General features: G+C 40.8%; 1 protein-coding gene across 3 annotated transcripts in view; it reads right to left on the reverse strand.

The window, feature by feature from the left end:
- Window positions 1-134: 134 nt before the first annotated feature.
- The window catches only part of LOC138960090 (calcium-activated potassium channel slowpoke-like), a 74,093-nt gene continuing 58,723 nt past the window's right edge, over window positions 135-15,504 (reverse strand). For 2 of the 3 annotated variants that reach the window (XM_070331827.1, XM_070331828.1), the window contains 4 exons: window positions 14,868-15,062; window positions 13,623-13,793; window positions 10,623-12,885; window positions 8,503-8,629 (listed from right to left, as the gene is read on the reverse strand). In XM_070331827.1, the coding sequence (XP_070187928.1) occupies window positions 12,133-12,885; window positions 13,623-13,793; window positions 14,868-15,062 (1,119 nt within the window). In that variant the 3' untranslated portion in view covers window positions 8,503-8,629; window positions 10,623-12,132. Of the gene's footprint in view, window positions 1,334-1,754; window positions 8,630-10,622; window positions 12,886-13,622; window positions 13,794-14,867; window positions 15,063-15,504 lie in introns of those variants that run through there. The other variant, XM_070331830.1, reaches the window with a different exon arrangement.

The raw sequence follows: 15,504 nt of genomic DNA on the forward strand, positions 1-15,504 counted from the left end.
GCATGTGTGTCTTGTGCAATCAACACAGGATGTGTGCCAGTGTCTGATCTGTTTCAGAAGCTTCGTTTCCTTTCCTACACCAAGAAGCAAGATCGGCACAAACAAGTAACAGTGATATTGATAACACACATGCGAAATACTGTAAACGACTTTATTCTTGTCATTTTCTGAAACAGACAAAGAGAGAAAATTCAATCCGGTCAAATGTCTGGTGAAAAACTTGGGAAAGGTCACACAAATTAGAGAAAAAGTACACTTCACACAATAAAGATCATGTTTCTCTTCTTGTGGACAGCCTTTTGTGCTGACCTTATGCATTTAAACGAAATTGCACGGGACCTTGACATTAAATTGTAATGGACAGAAAATAACGATAAATTTAAAGTACAGTTTGATAATTGATTGAGAGGAAAACGGCAACACAGAAAGTACAGCAGTTGGTTGTGCACACCCTAACAATTTGTGACAAACATTCTTCAAATACTAAAGGACATGTCACACATAGATAACATGAAAGGGACATTCCTTCTCCCATAGAACAATGTGATCCACCACAGATCCACCCAGGCTTCTACCCAGGCTACCTAGAGTAAGAGCATCATTCCACTTAGACACACACCAACAATCTCAAGCCTGGCTGCTGCTGTTGCCAGTACACATTTTTTGCAGAGTTGATTTTGCAAATGACAGTTTTTTCAACCTGTGAAGTAAATTCAACAAAAATTCCTGCTCTGCACACGGAGCAGCAAGAACATGGATTTTTGGTATTTGTGTAAGTGGAAAAAACCCTCTTATCCCACACAAAAAAAGTCTCAACAGATCTGTAGTGTTGTACATTATCATTTTCACAGGACCCTCAAGAAATTTGCGAGATCATCGTTTTCTTGCTGGTAGGAGAAATGGGTGCCAACACATGTGAAGAAAGGAAAACAAGAACTCTGCTTGGTATCATGCACACATGGACACAAAACTCTTACTTCATATAGTGCACTACTTTAAGTCTGACACCTGAAAATGTTAAATGTACTATACATTTTTAAGAGTGAAAAATGGGCTTTTTGTGATCCTCAGCCTCTGAAAGCTAGAGTTCTCGGCTGACAAATATTCATTGTTCAATTTTATACATCGACATTTGAAATGGAGCTACTCTCTTGCATTTTTAACAAAAAGACAAAATACAAAATGCATTTGCCTCTCATATATATCAGCATTTTCACCTTCAAAATAATGGTTCCCACTGGAACAAGAACACGCGCTTAGAGAATGTCAAGCGCTATATAAATCTCCCATACAAATAAATAAATAAGTTGTTTTTGTTCTTCTCACCTGTAGTCTCTTGTTGGCTCACGTAAGTGTAGCCTATGCGATCGTAACTTTGTCTGTCTGTGCGTGCGTGCGTGCGTCTGTGCGTGTGTATGTCTGTGGTAGAAACTCTAACATTTGAAGACGTCACATTACATTGACGTCACATTATGACGTAAGAGGGTTAGACGTCACGCGAAGGAAGTACTGACAGTCTCGGTCATTATTATTTTGAGCGCGCCGAGACTAGTTGGCAGTCGTGTCCTTGTAAGTAGGCTACATGCAGACAGACAGATCTAGATCTAGTGTCTCGCTTTCTTGCACAGTTTCACCTATGCTCTGTCTGTGTGTGTGTGTGTGTGTGTGTGTGTGTGTGTGTGTGTGTGTGTGTGTGTGTGATTGAGTTTGTGTTACTGTTTGTCGATTTCTTACGTGAGCCTTGATGGCTTCGCCTCTTGTTCCTATTCTGGTTCCACTGGGTTTGTATTCTCTCTCTCTCTCTCTCGACACACACACACACACACAGAGTCATCATACTGTCTTTCAAAAACCTTCTCACATAGTATCTACAGGGAAACCGGCAACACACACGTGCACTACAGATCAACAAAATTCTCCACTTCTTTCAGAGCAATATCAGCCTGCATACAATTCAAAACGGACACGGGCATACACACAAACCGGAGACGTCAGCATGAAATTAAGTACAGGGAGAATCTTTTGCCGGACACTACAGTGCAACACACAAACATTGGATGAAAATGTAAGGTAACCAACAACAGTCTGTACATATCACAGTTAGACCAGTCTTTAAAATGGATGTGCAGGTAAGTGCGTGTGTTAACCATAGTCAAATATACGCTCTCCTAAACTTTATGGAACCAATCTCTGCTTGTTCATTTCTTCTTCTTCTTCTGCTTTCATGAGCTGAAACTCCCATGTACACATGTTTTTTGCACGAGTGGGCTTTACATGTACGACCGTTTTTACCTCGCCATTTAGGCAGCCATACTCCGCTTTAGGGGGCGCTTGTTCGTTTTAATGCTCGTTTCTCTTGCAGGTGCCAGGAGATTGGTTCCGCATAACTGTCATTTACTCTTGTTCAACATTGTCGTATGCATTTAGAGTGCTTATGTCCCTTTATTTCTTCAAGCTCAGCAACGTCAGAGCCAGGATAATTTGTACAGCAAATGACTGCATCTCAGTGCTTTTCAATTAAATGTCCAAGTTGAAAAAAATTAAGAAAAAAAGTGATTATTGTGATGGAGAGGCCGTCTCTATGTCTGATTAAAATTTGAATGAAGATGATGTTAACAACATGATAACAAACAGACTAATCATTGGCTAAAACTGTTAAACTCAAGGTTTGTGATGCCTTGTGCTGATTGCGTGAAATCTTATCCTGTGAATGTTCTCTGCTTTTAAGTTTTCATGATGTTCTGACATGGAAGGAACTGATAAATTTATATGAAGTTTTATATCGCGCGCGTATCTCCAGACTCGGACTCAAGGCGCAGGGATCCAAATACTGATATGGATGCTGATCGCCAACATAAAGCTTTGGATTTTACGAAGAAAGAAAACATAGCGACAAATCGTTAAATCAGAAGAAGGCGAATAACACACATGAGAAGCTAAATATTCAACAACCTTCACTTTAGAATTCAATCGGAAAATGATACAGGCTGACTATAGAGAGAAACCACTATCACAAGGTTGTATAGGAAGATGGAGGTAAATCACAAGCAATTCCTTGTGTAGTTAAAGCAAGATAAAGCTCTTCGTTTAAAAGGAATGTCAACAGGCGGAAAAATTAAAAACACAGGTGCTTGAAATCACAGGGAAAATAAAGCAAGAGACTCAGGTGTAAATAAACTCTGCAAGAGAGAAGAAAAGCAAGCATCTTCATGCATAGAAACAGGTTGTGTTGATTTATCTCTTGATTGCACTGCCCATAGGTTTCACCTGGTGACTTCAACAGAGGAAAAAACTCAGAGATAATAGCGAGTTTGTTAAACGGCATATCAAACTTACATGACAACACAAGGGAAGGAATATTGTGAGAAATAAATAAAATAATTCCAGGTTATGCTCTGGGTAAACTTGGAATCAAGAAAAAATAATTCAGTCACACCAGATAATAATAAACTATTGCCAGTGTTTTTCTGTTTCCACTCACATAAAGTGGTAGCCTGATCAGAGAAATGACCTATTTTATAGTTGGTATGTGGGTCTTTATGTTCAGGCATGCTACAGGCCAAAAATGGTTTTATCTGAAAGAAGCGCGCAGTGGCGAAGCCACAAGCTTGGAGGTACACATGAAAAGGGTTTACAAGTTACAAAAGCATTGAAAAAGGTTACTGCAAAAAAACAAATGCAAGGAAGAGTAGTCACTCACAAGTCAAAGAAGGCACAGTTCTTTTTGCCGCTTTTGCCGGATTCGTTATTCTTTGTGTCAGCCTTCTTTTTTTCCGGCGGGAAGGTGTTTTCAAGCCAAGCCCAACTCCATTTGTTCTTCACGCCGGAATCAAATGGTCCCGGCGAATTTCTCTGTACAATATCTGGGCGAAACATTTCGCCAAAAACGACGGCCTACATCCGCAGAACTAGATTGGGAACGTTCTAGATTCAGAACGGCAAGACCAATGACGGGTGACGCGCGTGCGCTGGCTTCATTGAGACCGGTGTCACGAACTAAAACCTCTGCTGAACAATCCTTCTCATTGCGATCAATGCGCATGCGCCAATCTTGGACTTCAAGAATGCGACCCTTTGACCGAACGAACCATGGGTTAGGGTAAGGATTAGGGTTAGGACTAATTAGGGTAAGGGTTAGGGTAAGGGTTAGTTTGTTCACGACCTGATTAATCTCCCTATGTTAGCGCATGCGCATTGACCGCAATGAGAAGGATTGTTCAGGCAGAGGTTTCAGTTCGTGACACCGGCGCCTGGTTGCGTTGCGCGATATTCACACGGATCGTTTTTGTGGAAATTTTTCAACTTCATCGGAATAAATTTGACTTTACCGGATTTTGAAAACGGCTTTAACAGATTTCCGGCAATTACCTGAAAAGTAGCATGCCTGTATGTTGTGACACCAAAAAGCAAAATCTACTTATCAAATGTTCTTGAATACAAAAAGTACACCCATGACTTTTGAATACAGTCCTTGAAATGTATAAGCCACCAGCAATTCTGACCTTTATGTGTGTGTGTTCACAGAAGACTAATGTACGTAAGTCAGTTTCAGTTATTGCCATGGCAAGAGTACAACAAACAAGAAGGGCAAAGCCCATACGACTCACATGCTTTACACATTTTTCCTACCAAAATACATGTGACCTTGACCCAAGGTCAAGGTCATCCAAGGTCATGCAACACAAAGCTGTTAATTCAAGACATAGGAAGTACAATGGTGCTTATTGGCTCTTTCTACCATGAGATATGGTCACTTTTAGTGGTTCACTACCTTATTTTGGTCACTTTTCATAAGGGTCAAAGTGACCTTGACCTTGATCATATGTGACCAAATGTGTCTCATGATGAAAGCATAACATGTGCCCCACATAATTTTTAAGTTTGAAACAGTTATCTTCCATAGTTCAGGGTCAAGGTCACTTCAAAATATGTATACAATCCAACTTTGAAGAGCTCCTGTGACCTTGACCTTGAAGCAAGGTAAACCAAACTGGTATCAAAAGATGGGGCTTACTTTGCCCTATATATCATATATAGGTGAGGTATTGAATCTCAAAAACTTCAGAGAAAATGGGAAAAATGTGAAAAATAGCTGTTTTTTAGGCAACATTTATGGCCCCTGCGACCTTGACCTTGAAGCAAGGTCAAGATGCTATGTATGTTTTTTTGGCCCTTGTCATCATACACCATCTTGCCAAATTTGGTACTGATAGACTGAATAGTGTCCAAGAAATATCCAACGTTAAAGTTTTCCGGACGGACGGACGGACGGACGGACGTCCGGACGTCCGGACGTCCGGACGTCCGGACGGACGGACGACTCGGGTGAGTACATAGACTCACTTTTGCTTCGCATGTGAGTCAAAAACTATTAACTTTTCCTTTCAGTGTAGCAAGCTAAGTACAGCATTACAGTTCAAATGAAGTGCACTGAAATACATGTCCATGAATCTATACACACAAGAATTCAATTGATTGCTTCATGTTCTGTGAATGTGCATAGAGTAAGGTCTGCACACGGGGTGAGGAAGAAGGATGGAGAATGCGTTACAGGGGGGCTTGTATCGTAGGATAGCAAGCACGTACAGTGGAACCCTCCCTGTAAGACAACACATTTGAGAAAATCAGGTCAGGGAGTCTTAAATTGGAGGTAAATTTACAAAGGCTATGAACCAAAAAAATCAAAAGGAGGAAGTCTTCAATTGGGGGGGTCTTAAAAGACCGATTCCACTGTAGTTGGTAATGGGAAAGGGGGGGGGGGGGGGACTTAGGGGGGTAAACAAAAAACAATAACTTATTATTATCATGCATGGTGAAACATATAATCTTGTTTTATCTTACAATTGTGCATAACTGTGCAAGTCATGAAAATAAGTAAGAAAACTTGAAATGTATGCGATCTTAATGAAACATGTTTACTGAGGACAATGATAATCACTTTAAATATTTACCAGGCTGTATAAACAGTAGTGACTTTGCTTAGGTACACAGCAGGATTTCCTTTCCATTAACTTTGAAACACTGCAGTTTTCTTTTAATTGATCCGAAAGAGAATAAATTCGGGGTTGGGTTTTCTAATGTATAGTGGATGGCTTGCTCTATCTCTTTCTCCTATGTCTACCCAGCAGCACTGGTCAATGTAAACAAAAACTCTCATGCAGAACATTCATGGACAAAAAATTAAAACAATCTTTTAAAGTCAGCGGAAAAAGATCCATGAAATGAATGAAACTGGAACTTCAAACACGTCTTGGCAACTTCTCCAGTTTAATACTACAGTCATACCTGCGAAGAAAGGACACCCTAATTGGGACCAGGCAAAAGTGTCCCTACATGACAGGTATCTATATATTGGTCAAGAAAATTAACAAAGGGACAACAGGAGGCATCCTTTAATGGGAGGTGTACTCTTATTAAAGTTGTCTCACATCATAGGTACCACTGTACGCTACTGAGAGAATAGAAACAAAATTAACCAATGCCATTGTACATTGCAGCATGCTGGAAAATACCCTTCTTCTTGCGTTCGCCGTCACACCATCAGTTTAGTCTGCGAGACGAATGACGTCATGGCTTCCGGGTCTTGTCTGCTCCCATAGAGTTTGGTGCGGAGAGGGACTGATGCTGGCCACACTTTGTCTCTGATTGGTTTGAGTTGGGGGCATGTCATTAAGACATGTTCTGGAGTCTGGTCTTCCAGACCACAGGGACAGGTTGGTGATGGGGTCAGCTTCAGCTTCCTGAATATGTGGGCGTTGAGGCCTGAACTAGCAATACTGCCATGGTACAGAGCAACCCCTCATTTCAGACCTCCAAACATCAGAGAAAGTCCGGTCTTAAAAGGGAAGGAGTCTTAAAATAGAAGGTCTGAAAATGTAGGGTCTTAAAATGGTGGGGTGCGGGAGCCTTAAAATGGGGGTGGGGGTGTTCCACTGTAAAGGATGCAACACACACACTCATAGTCACACACTTATTATTTACTTATTTAAACATATTTCCCTGTTGAAAACAACAGCAGCAATTTTGCGAGTATGTAGTACATGTAGTAAAACATATCAGACACAATGAAAACACAGTCAGTCAGTTCTCGTTCGTTTTTTTCCCGAGAAGAAATGAGAGAAATGTTCAAGATTTACTGAGACCGAGCTGAGACATTTTGTCTCGAGTAATGACAAGAAAGCCTCTGATAAATATTTGAATGGTACCTTTTTCTGTTCCTCAAATGACAATGGTTGAACCAGAGTTCTACTCACATGTTCTGAGAAAACAATAATCTGAAGAAAACCGAGGTTGGGTTGGGGTAGAGGGGTGGATGGTGGGTATAAGGACAGAATAGAAAACAGTGATCGTCAACAACCAAGTACAGTTCACAAAAACTGAACCAGAATAGGTCTAAATGTTGAGACTGTCAAAATACTTGTCCAAAGTGGACATAACACTCTGCTCTTCTTGCAACAGAGCCTCTTCAGCATGACACTGACAGTGGACACAGAGCCACAAAATGGAGAAACCTCTTAACCGTAGCATATGTAAAGTTCTACATTTCAACACATCACCACAGCACGAACAGTTCCACGCATTAATTATTATGTTGTAAGAGTTCCTTGCAGTCCCTGACCTTAATCCAATTAGTGTTTTTTTTGGGTTTAATTAGGAAATCAGTTTGTGCAAACAACAGATGGTATTCAGAAGAATTTTTCTTTTGGAGATACAGCTTTTCCATTAGTCGCTTCTTTTTCAGATTCACACATTTTTTTCTTCATAAAAGCAGGAACGGAACACAGCACACTTAATTTCTGACTTTACACAAAATCAGAAACTGCTCACAGAAGTCAAAAGTCTCATCTTTTTGGGTAAGCTCACTTTCATAGTTTCTAATACAAAAGAACTCACACTGTACTCCGTCACCTGATTCAACTGCTCCTTCTTACACATCTTCAGTCATAACTTTGGGCTAACACGGAGGGGGGGTGGGGGTGTTGTCTGTGTTGATGTGACAGCATTTGTCAACTTGTCAACACAAAACTTCTATCACACCTCCTGCCATGGCAGGGTGTGAAATACACTGTACTTGTGACAGCTCCTGCGAGCACACAGTTTCTGCGAGCACAAAGTTTTTGTGTCAAATTTCTTCACATGGGAGGGAGTGAGACACACTGTTGTAACAGCTTCAGTCAAAACAGTTTCCATAATGTAACTTCCCGTGACAGGGGGTAAGCTGTATTGCCATAACAGCATCCTTCAGCACACTGTTTCTGACCTGTTTTGTAAAGGGCGGTGAGATACACTGTCAAAACAGTTCATACCATTCTGCAGTTTCCGTTATGTTCTGCCGACCTGTCTTAACAGCTCCGATCAAAATGCAATTGCTATGATGTTCCTTGGTGCAGTAAGGGGGTGAAATTCACTGTCATGAGAGCCCCAGTAAACTGAATTTCTTTCACTTCTGTCAACAAGATGAAGGATGATGTGACTTTTGCAAGAGCTTCCGCTCAAAGAAGAGTTTGGATCATGTCTCCGATTCCTGGCGAGACTTTTTCGATGCTCGTTTCCTCGGCAATGGATGTTGTTGCTGCTGCTGTGATTTCCTAGTTGCGTCGTTGTAGCTGAAGGGTTGAAAGCAGAATGCCTGTGTTAAAAAAAGAACAGATATTAGTATTACAGAGGTACAAGAAGTAAAGTGCACTAGAAACACCAAGTGTCGCTCATTTAGCGATAACTTAACTGCATGACATTTAGCAGTAGAATTATAGGCACACTGCATGCTCAGAAAAAAGTGCTGTATGTTCACTGATCACAATTTATACACATGCAAGTCAAATCAAAGAGCTTTACATGTTGCAGGAAAAAAAAGTTACTAAAGTGCATTTATTCATACTTGGTTAAACCCGAGTGTCTCAGGAAGTCAAAGACAAGCTCATCTGGAAAATGTTCGTCCACCACTGTTTGCATAAAATGTCCATCCTACTCTCATATCAAATACTAGTCTTATAAATTATAGCGTTTTTTTCTTGATATTTGTTCTTAACATGTAAATAAAGTGCAAGCTTTGCCTTAATTTGTTTAAACTTTACTTTGAAAAAAGCGAGAGAGGGAGGGAGGGAGACAGGAAGAGAGAGATCATGTAATTCACATGAGTCCCATTCCCACAACAACTCTCAAAGAAAAATTCGCTTAACTCAGAATCTTTCTTATAAAAGGTATCTACATAAAGATGAGTTAAAATTAATGAGTATTAAAACCTGTGACATGATACAGCAACCAGTGAGTGTTAAAAAAACAAAAACATGTCGCTTAAAGCGATATCAAAACACTTAGTCAATCCATCTGTTGTCCTGAAACTAAAAGATCAACACTTAAGACCTGGGAATAATTATTACCAAGAGTAGTAGAGGCTTGGCTAGGCGAAAGTCAAAGACCCAGACAAGCCATGCTCGGCTTTGCAAAGCATGCAAGCATTGAATCAATTTTCTTACATTTTGAGCACATTTTCAGAGTAAATATGACATATCTATATGTTTTTGGATTCATGAAATGATAAAGAATACAATGCAATTGTTTTTGAGTCAGCTATCAAAAGTTAAATTTGAATTACGATTTTTCGATTTTTAATGAACAAATTATTCAGTAACTTTTGAGCATCCAAGCTGATATGCAATCCCATAGTCTGGACTATGTTTGACCAAAATTGATATCAATTTGATTAAAAAATTAGGTTGCCACAGTGCCTCCTGAACTTCTTAAAAAAAGCCTGATATGATGTCATCAAAGAGATTTATCAGAGAAATGAAAAAACCTATCTGGGGATATCGGTAAGAATTCTGGTTCAAAGTTTGATGAAGATCGGTCCAGTAGTTTTCTGGGAGTCGCTCTACACACACACACACGCACGACTACCCTTGTCTCAATTCCCAGTCTATTTAAAAAAACATTTAGTCCAAACTTGACTGAATGTAAAATGAGAAATAAGGGATAGTGGTAGACTTCACTGGTGCTTCGATCATCATGGTAAGGTTTGTAAATGAAAAGAAAAGCTGAGATACTTGTATTTTCTAAGGATAGTAGATAAAGCAACAAAATATTTAATGAATGAAGATGTTAATTGTATCGGATAAATCAAACTAGATTCTACTATTTTAGGACAGGTAAGATAATATTTCTGCTCAAAATCAGTTGTTAGTCCTGACCCATTATTGATTAAACAGAAAGAAACTGCTAATTATTATGACTACACACGCACACGCACACACAAACAACACACATACATGTATGTGTAAGTACACGGACACAGACATACACACACACCACCAAGCTTCTCCCTGCTGAAATTAAAAAGCACAAGACTGTTAGAAGTACCTCAAGCAAGCACGTTAGATGCCATCACCAAAAAATCACCACAACCAAAAGGGGAAAATAAGCACACAGAAATAACAGCTGGGGCCACTTTGAAGACCAAACAGCAAAACAAACGCCCATGCCGCCGGTAAAAGAGGGGGGGGGGGTCACACCAGTTAGTAACCAATGGTTGAAGCTGCGTATGAATGATAGTTAATGGGCGTCCTGGGAATGTAGTTAGCCAACTGACCAACACACTAAAGGTGAATGCCCAGGTAGGTAATTACCATCACATGACGTTTTCTTTTCTAGTCTTTGTAGCTCCCCGCATACCAAGATGGCCGCTTTCCTGTTAGAGGGAGGATATTTTCTGGGGAAGGGTGAAGAGGGGGGGGGGGGGGGGGGGGATGGTGATGAGAAATATATTGCACAGATATGGAGTAGAAAGGATGAAAGGATGTTTCATTCTGGTGAGGTAATTGTGGGAAACTGAAAATGCAGACCAGCTTCGAGATACAGTGGAACCCCCTTTTAAGACCTGTTATTTGTGATTTTCTGTTCACAACTTCTCCAAATTCACCGCCATTTTAAGACTCCCTCCTTTTTAAGACCTGATCTTCTCATATTTTTAGAGGTCTTATTTAAAAGGGGGGTTCCAGGGGCGGGGATGTAGCTCAGTCGGTAGCGCGCTGGATTTGTATCCAGTTGGCCGCTGTCAGCGTGAGTTCGTCCCCACGTTCGGCGAGAGATTTATTTCTCAGAGTCAACTTTGTGTGCAGACTCTCCTCGGTGTCCGAACACCCCCGTGTGTACACGCAAGCATAAGACCAAGTGCGCACGAAAAAGATCCTGTAATCCATGTCAGAGTTCGGTGGGTTATAGAAACACGAAAATACCCAGCATGCTTCCTCCGAAAACGGCGTATGGCTGCCTAATTGGTGGGGTAAAAAACGGTCATACACGTAAAATTCCACTCGTGCAAACAACACGAGTGTACGTGGGAGTTTCAGCCCACGAACGAAGAAGAAGAAGAAGAAAAGGGGGGTTCCACTGTCCTACTCTTCACGGACAAATATTGCTGTAATGGATGGACCAGAAAGAATAAAAGGTGATCTATGAATGTTGCATTCTGGTGAGGTAGTTGGGAGAAACTGAAACAAGTGTAGACCGGAATTCAAGCTAATGCTTTTTCGTGTTGCATATTGGACGGCATTGCATAGACTGGAAGAAGAAGGATTGCAAATTGAGCTGTCGGAACAATTTATCCTGATGATGTGGTTGGGAAAAACTCATGCCAATTTTAAACAAGGACACTCTGACAGAAGACAAGAAAAGAACAGCGGAGAGGGAGAGAGAGAGAGAGAGAGAGAGAGAGAGAGAGAGAGAGACAGAGACAGAGACAGAGAGACAAAGACAGAGACAAAGAGAGAGAGAGAGAGAGAGAGAGAGACAGACACAGAGAGACAGACAGAGAGAGACAAAGACAGACAGAGAGAGCGACAAGAGAGAGGTGATCACTGTAATTTCAAAGTACTGTCTGCCTGCTCAAGACTGAATGATCTTGCCGGAGATATAAATATATATCTTTTAATAGGAAAAACATTGTGATAGTTTTTAAACATTTTCAAGATAAAAAAAAGTCTTGATGAAATATTCAACTCTTCAGATGGACCATATACTAAAAGAGAAAGAGATGACTATACTTTCCAAACAATACACACTTTCACAAATTAACTGATATGGCATTATAACCAAGTGAAAATATACACTTATTCTGATTAGCAGGGAACTAGTAACTTAGAAGATCTTTTTGCGTTTGGAAAATCGCATGCCCGGAAGGTCTCCAACACGTTTGGGCTCTGTGGTTGGAGTCTTTTTCTCTGTGCGTGGTTTGGTTGCGGAAATGGGAGGTGGGCTTTCATACCCAAAACCTGTATCTTGGGCTGTATAGGTAGAACCTGGTGGACAATTTTCATCAGAGAAGTTAGTCTGCCGAGTAAGCACAGAAGTTTTACTTCCACTGACATCATCAGTTTGAGAAGAGAAGGCAAGGTCCTCCTGAGAGCATGTACAAACATTAAACTCATCTATAGGAGGAAGACTTTGAGCAGTCAAGCTAAGTCCAGCACCACCGGCTTCAGCTTGGTTGGGAGCAACTTCAACAGAAACTTTTTGTTCCGACGACGACACAGATGACGGTGTGCCGTTTTCATCAGCCACGGTAAAGGCCTGGTTTGTAACACCCGAGGGACTCGGAGTTACCATGGTAACTGCTGTCCTTGGAGAACTACTGAGAGAAGAGCCTGAAGGGGACTTTAATGTGTCAGACGATTCCGAAGTGTCTGGAGAGAGAAATTTGTTATTGCCGCAAATCACACACTTGTTTGATTTGTGTGAGGTGTGAATGGGTGGTGTGCGGGGGGCGGGAGAGGGGAAGCAACGGGCTTTGAAAGGAGTGGGTTTGAGGGTGGTAGAAGCTTGGCGACGATGAAGATAAAGCCGAGCAACTTCATCGCACTGTGGGGAGTGCAGGTTGACAAAGACAAAAAACTGAAAAGAAAAAACAACAACATGCAGCAAACAAAAGCCATTCAGTACGTTCAACTTAACCCAAATCTTCATCCAATTTTTTCTTCTCAAGAATGGTATCATGCAGTGGCTAAAGTGATTCACAACACAAAGTTTAACAACAAGAAGAGAATACTTCAGATGCAGAAATAAATGGATAACAAAATCAAGACCAAACATGCAAGAACGTAATTACATGTCAAAATAAAATCTCATTCTCCACTCAACACAAGCTTTGAGTACAATGTTACACTTTCCATGCTGCATGCATACGACGTATTCTGCTCATCAAGTTTTAATCCAATATCGCAGAAGGGCGATGTAATAGTTAATAGAATTAACCAATAAATACAAGCTGTGAAAACTATCTTTGGTGTTTACTTTTCTCTGTAGAAATTCATGTCTTTAAATCTCACTACGTTGTCTTTACTTACAATTAGTAAAAACAGACACTACCTTTTTCCTGATGACCCTTATATATCAAAATTGGATCAAATTTCTGATATCATAAATACATCTTATTGTCTGAATTGAGAGAAAAAAAAAGTACCAGCTTTGTGCATGAGAGTGATAACATTAAAAAACCAACCTACACGTACATGGAAGTAAAATTGTGCTCAACATTTCTTCGGTGCTCATGCAGATGACTTCATTTACAAACACATACATGCGATGCGAGAAATACAGCCCGCCCTCCAAAAGTCAGCAAGCAAGCTTACTTGGTCTGTGGGTAAGAGTTTGAAGTCTTCCGGTGGGTTTGTGATGACGTAGCGTTTTGATGATGGACTCTTGGCTGATTCGCTGGTGTCTCGGAACCGGTACAGGCCGATGCATAGAATGCCGTAGCTTCGTAATGCGTGGACAAACAGGTCACCATACTTGCCATTCTCCTGTAAATAAAGATCCACATTTCACTTTGTCCGTTTTGGAAGCGACAACAACTCAGAAATACATCACTTTTCAATTTGTGTCTGTTGTGTATCTTGTTTGTCCACTTTAAAGACTTACTAACTCGCTCCCGTGTTTACGATGTGTAGTTTGCCCACAATCGATGTCAAATGCATCATAAGGCCATATAATGACGATATGTCGCAATGCGCGGACCATATACATGCATTACAGCTTGTTCTAGCCTCTGAAAAAGTGAGGATGTCAACAAAGACGCGGAGTTATTTCCCTTGCGTCAACGTTACCTCTGTTGGCAAATCTATAAATAGGACGATCTAGATCAAAATAAAAATTCAAATATCTCAACATTGAAGGGGTCCTAGACCACAATATCTTGCAGGGAACTTAATTTAGCATGTCTCCAGCTGTGGGTAAAGCAATTAGCGTGAATAGTCATCAGCTTTCTATGCCTTTAAAGACCGATAGTTCAAAGTTCTTGGGTGTTTCTTTTTGTCCATAATTAAACATTTCAAAAACTTAACCTTTCTTGTTTTTTGAACATTATCTGTTTCGGATCAAAAATCAACAATAAACTGAAATATGACAGGAAAAAACCAGGCAACATTAAGACACAGGGTATTAAACCACAAGTTTCACTGCAGTTCCAGCCCTGCCAACCCGTGTAAAGCCTCATGGGTAGCAATTTAGAATTTTTCTGAATTTTCAGCGGAGCAAATGGTGTTTTAGTGTAGCATTTTCAAAAATGTGTTCCTCCATCCGCATTTATGCCATCTTGCACAAGAATAGACATTTTTAATAAAGTTTCATTAGAATGCAGGAACATAAAATGCCCATTAGAGCGTAACTGCAGGCCACTTTTCAGTGTAGACAATGTTTCATGACTTATTTTGTAACCGCTACAGTGGGAAACAGAAATGAGTACCAGGACTCACAAAAAAGAGGGAACTGTTGCTTGCTTGTAATCATTTGTTTAAGCGTAGCTCTTAAGCTTGGCGTAGCAATTGCTCTTAAAACATAGCATGTTACACTGAAAGTACAGCAGTTAGTCCACCCACCCCAAACTGACTGAGCGGCCCTTCAAACAAGGAGAGCTGGGCGACGCGGCAGCGGTCTCTGTTGGCCAGGACGGCAGGTGTGCAGTAGCCTCCCCTCATGCCGGCGCCCTCTGCCAGGATCTGCTCCAGTTCGGGGGTTGCACCCCCTGTGATCAGCGTGCGGATCAGCGTCAGGGCATTGTCGTTGAAGTAACTCTGCAATCAGAAGTGCGAGGTTGGACAACTGCAACAAACTGAACATGTTGTAAGTGTTTTATGTCTTAAAATGGTATTATCAATAACAACCACAGTATAATATTGGGGCGTTCTTGTTGAAGTAACTCTGCAATGAGAAGTGCGATGTTGGACCTTCAAAAATGTTTGACAATCAGGTCTAAAAAGAAGAGGGAGTCTTAAAATGGGGGTAAACACAGGTTCTGAACAGAAAATATGAACAAGCAGGGTCTTAAAATGGACGAAGTCCTTCTTCTTCTTCTTCAGCGTTCGTGGGCTGAAACTCCCACGTACACTCGTGTTTTTTGCACGAGTGGAATTTTACGTGTATGACCGTTTTTTTACCCCGCCATTTAGGCAGCCATACGCCGTTTTTGGAGGAAGTATGCTGGGTATTTTCGTGTTTCTATAACCCACCGAACTC

Source organism: Littorina saxatilis, linkage group LG2 (assembly GCF_037325665.1).
Source record: "Littorina saxatilis isolate snail1 linkage group LG2, US_GU_Lsax_2.0, whole genome shotgun sequence".
NCBI classification, from domain to species: domain Eukaryota; kingdom Metazoa; phylum Mollusca; class Gastropoda; order Littorinimorpha; family Littorinidae; genus Littorina; species Littorina saxatilis.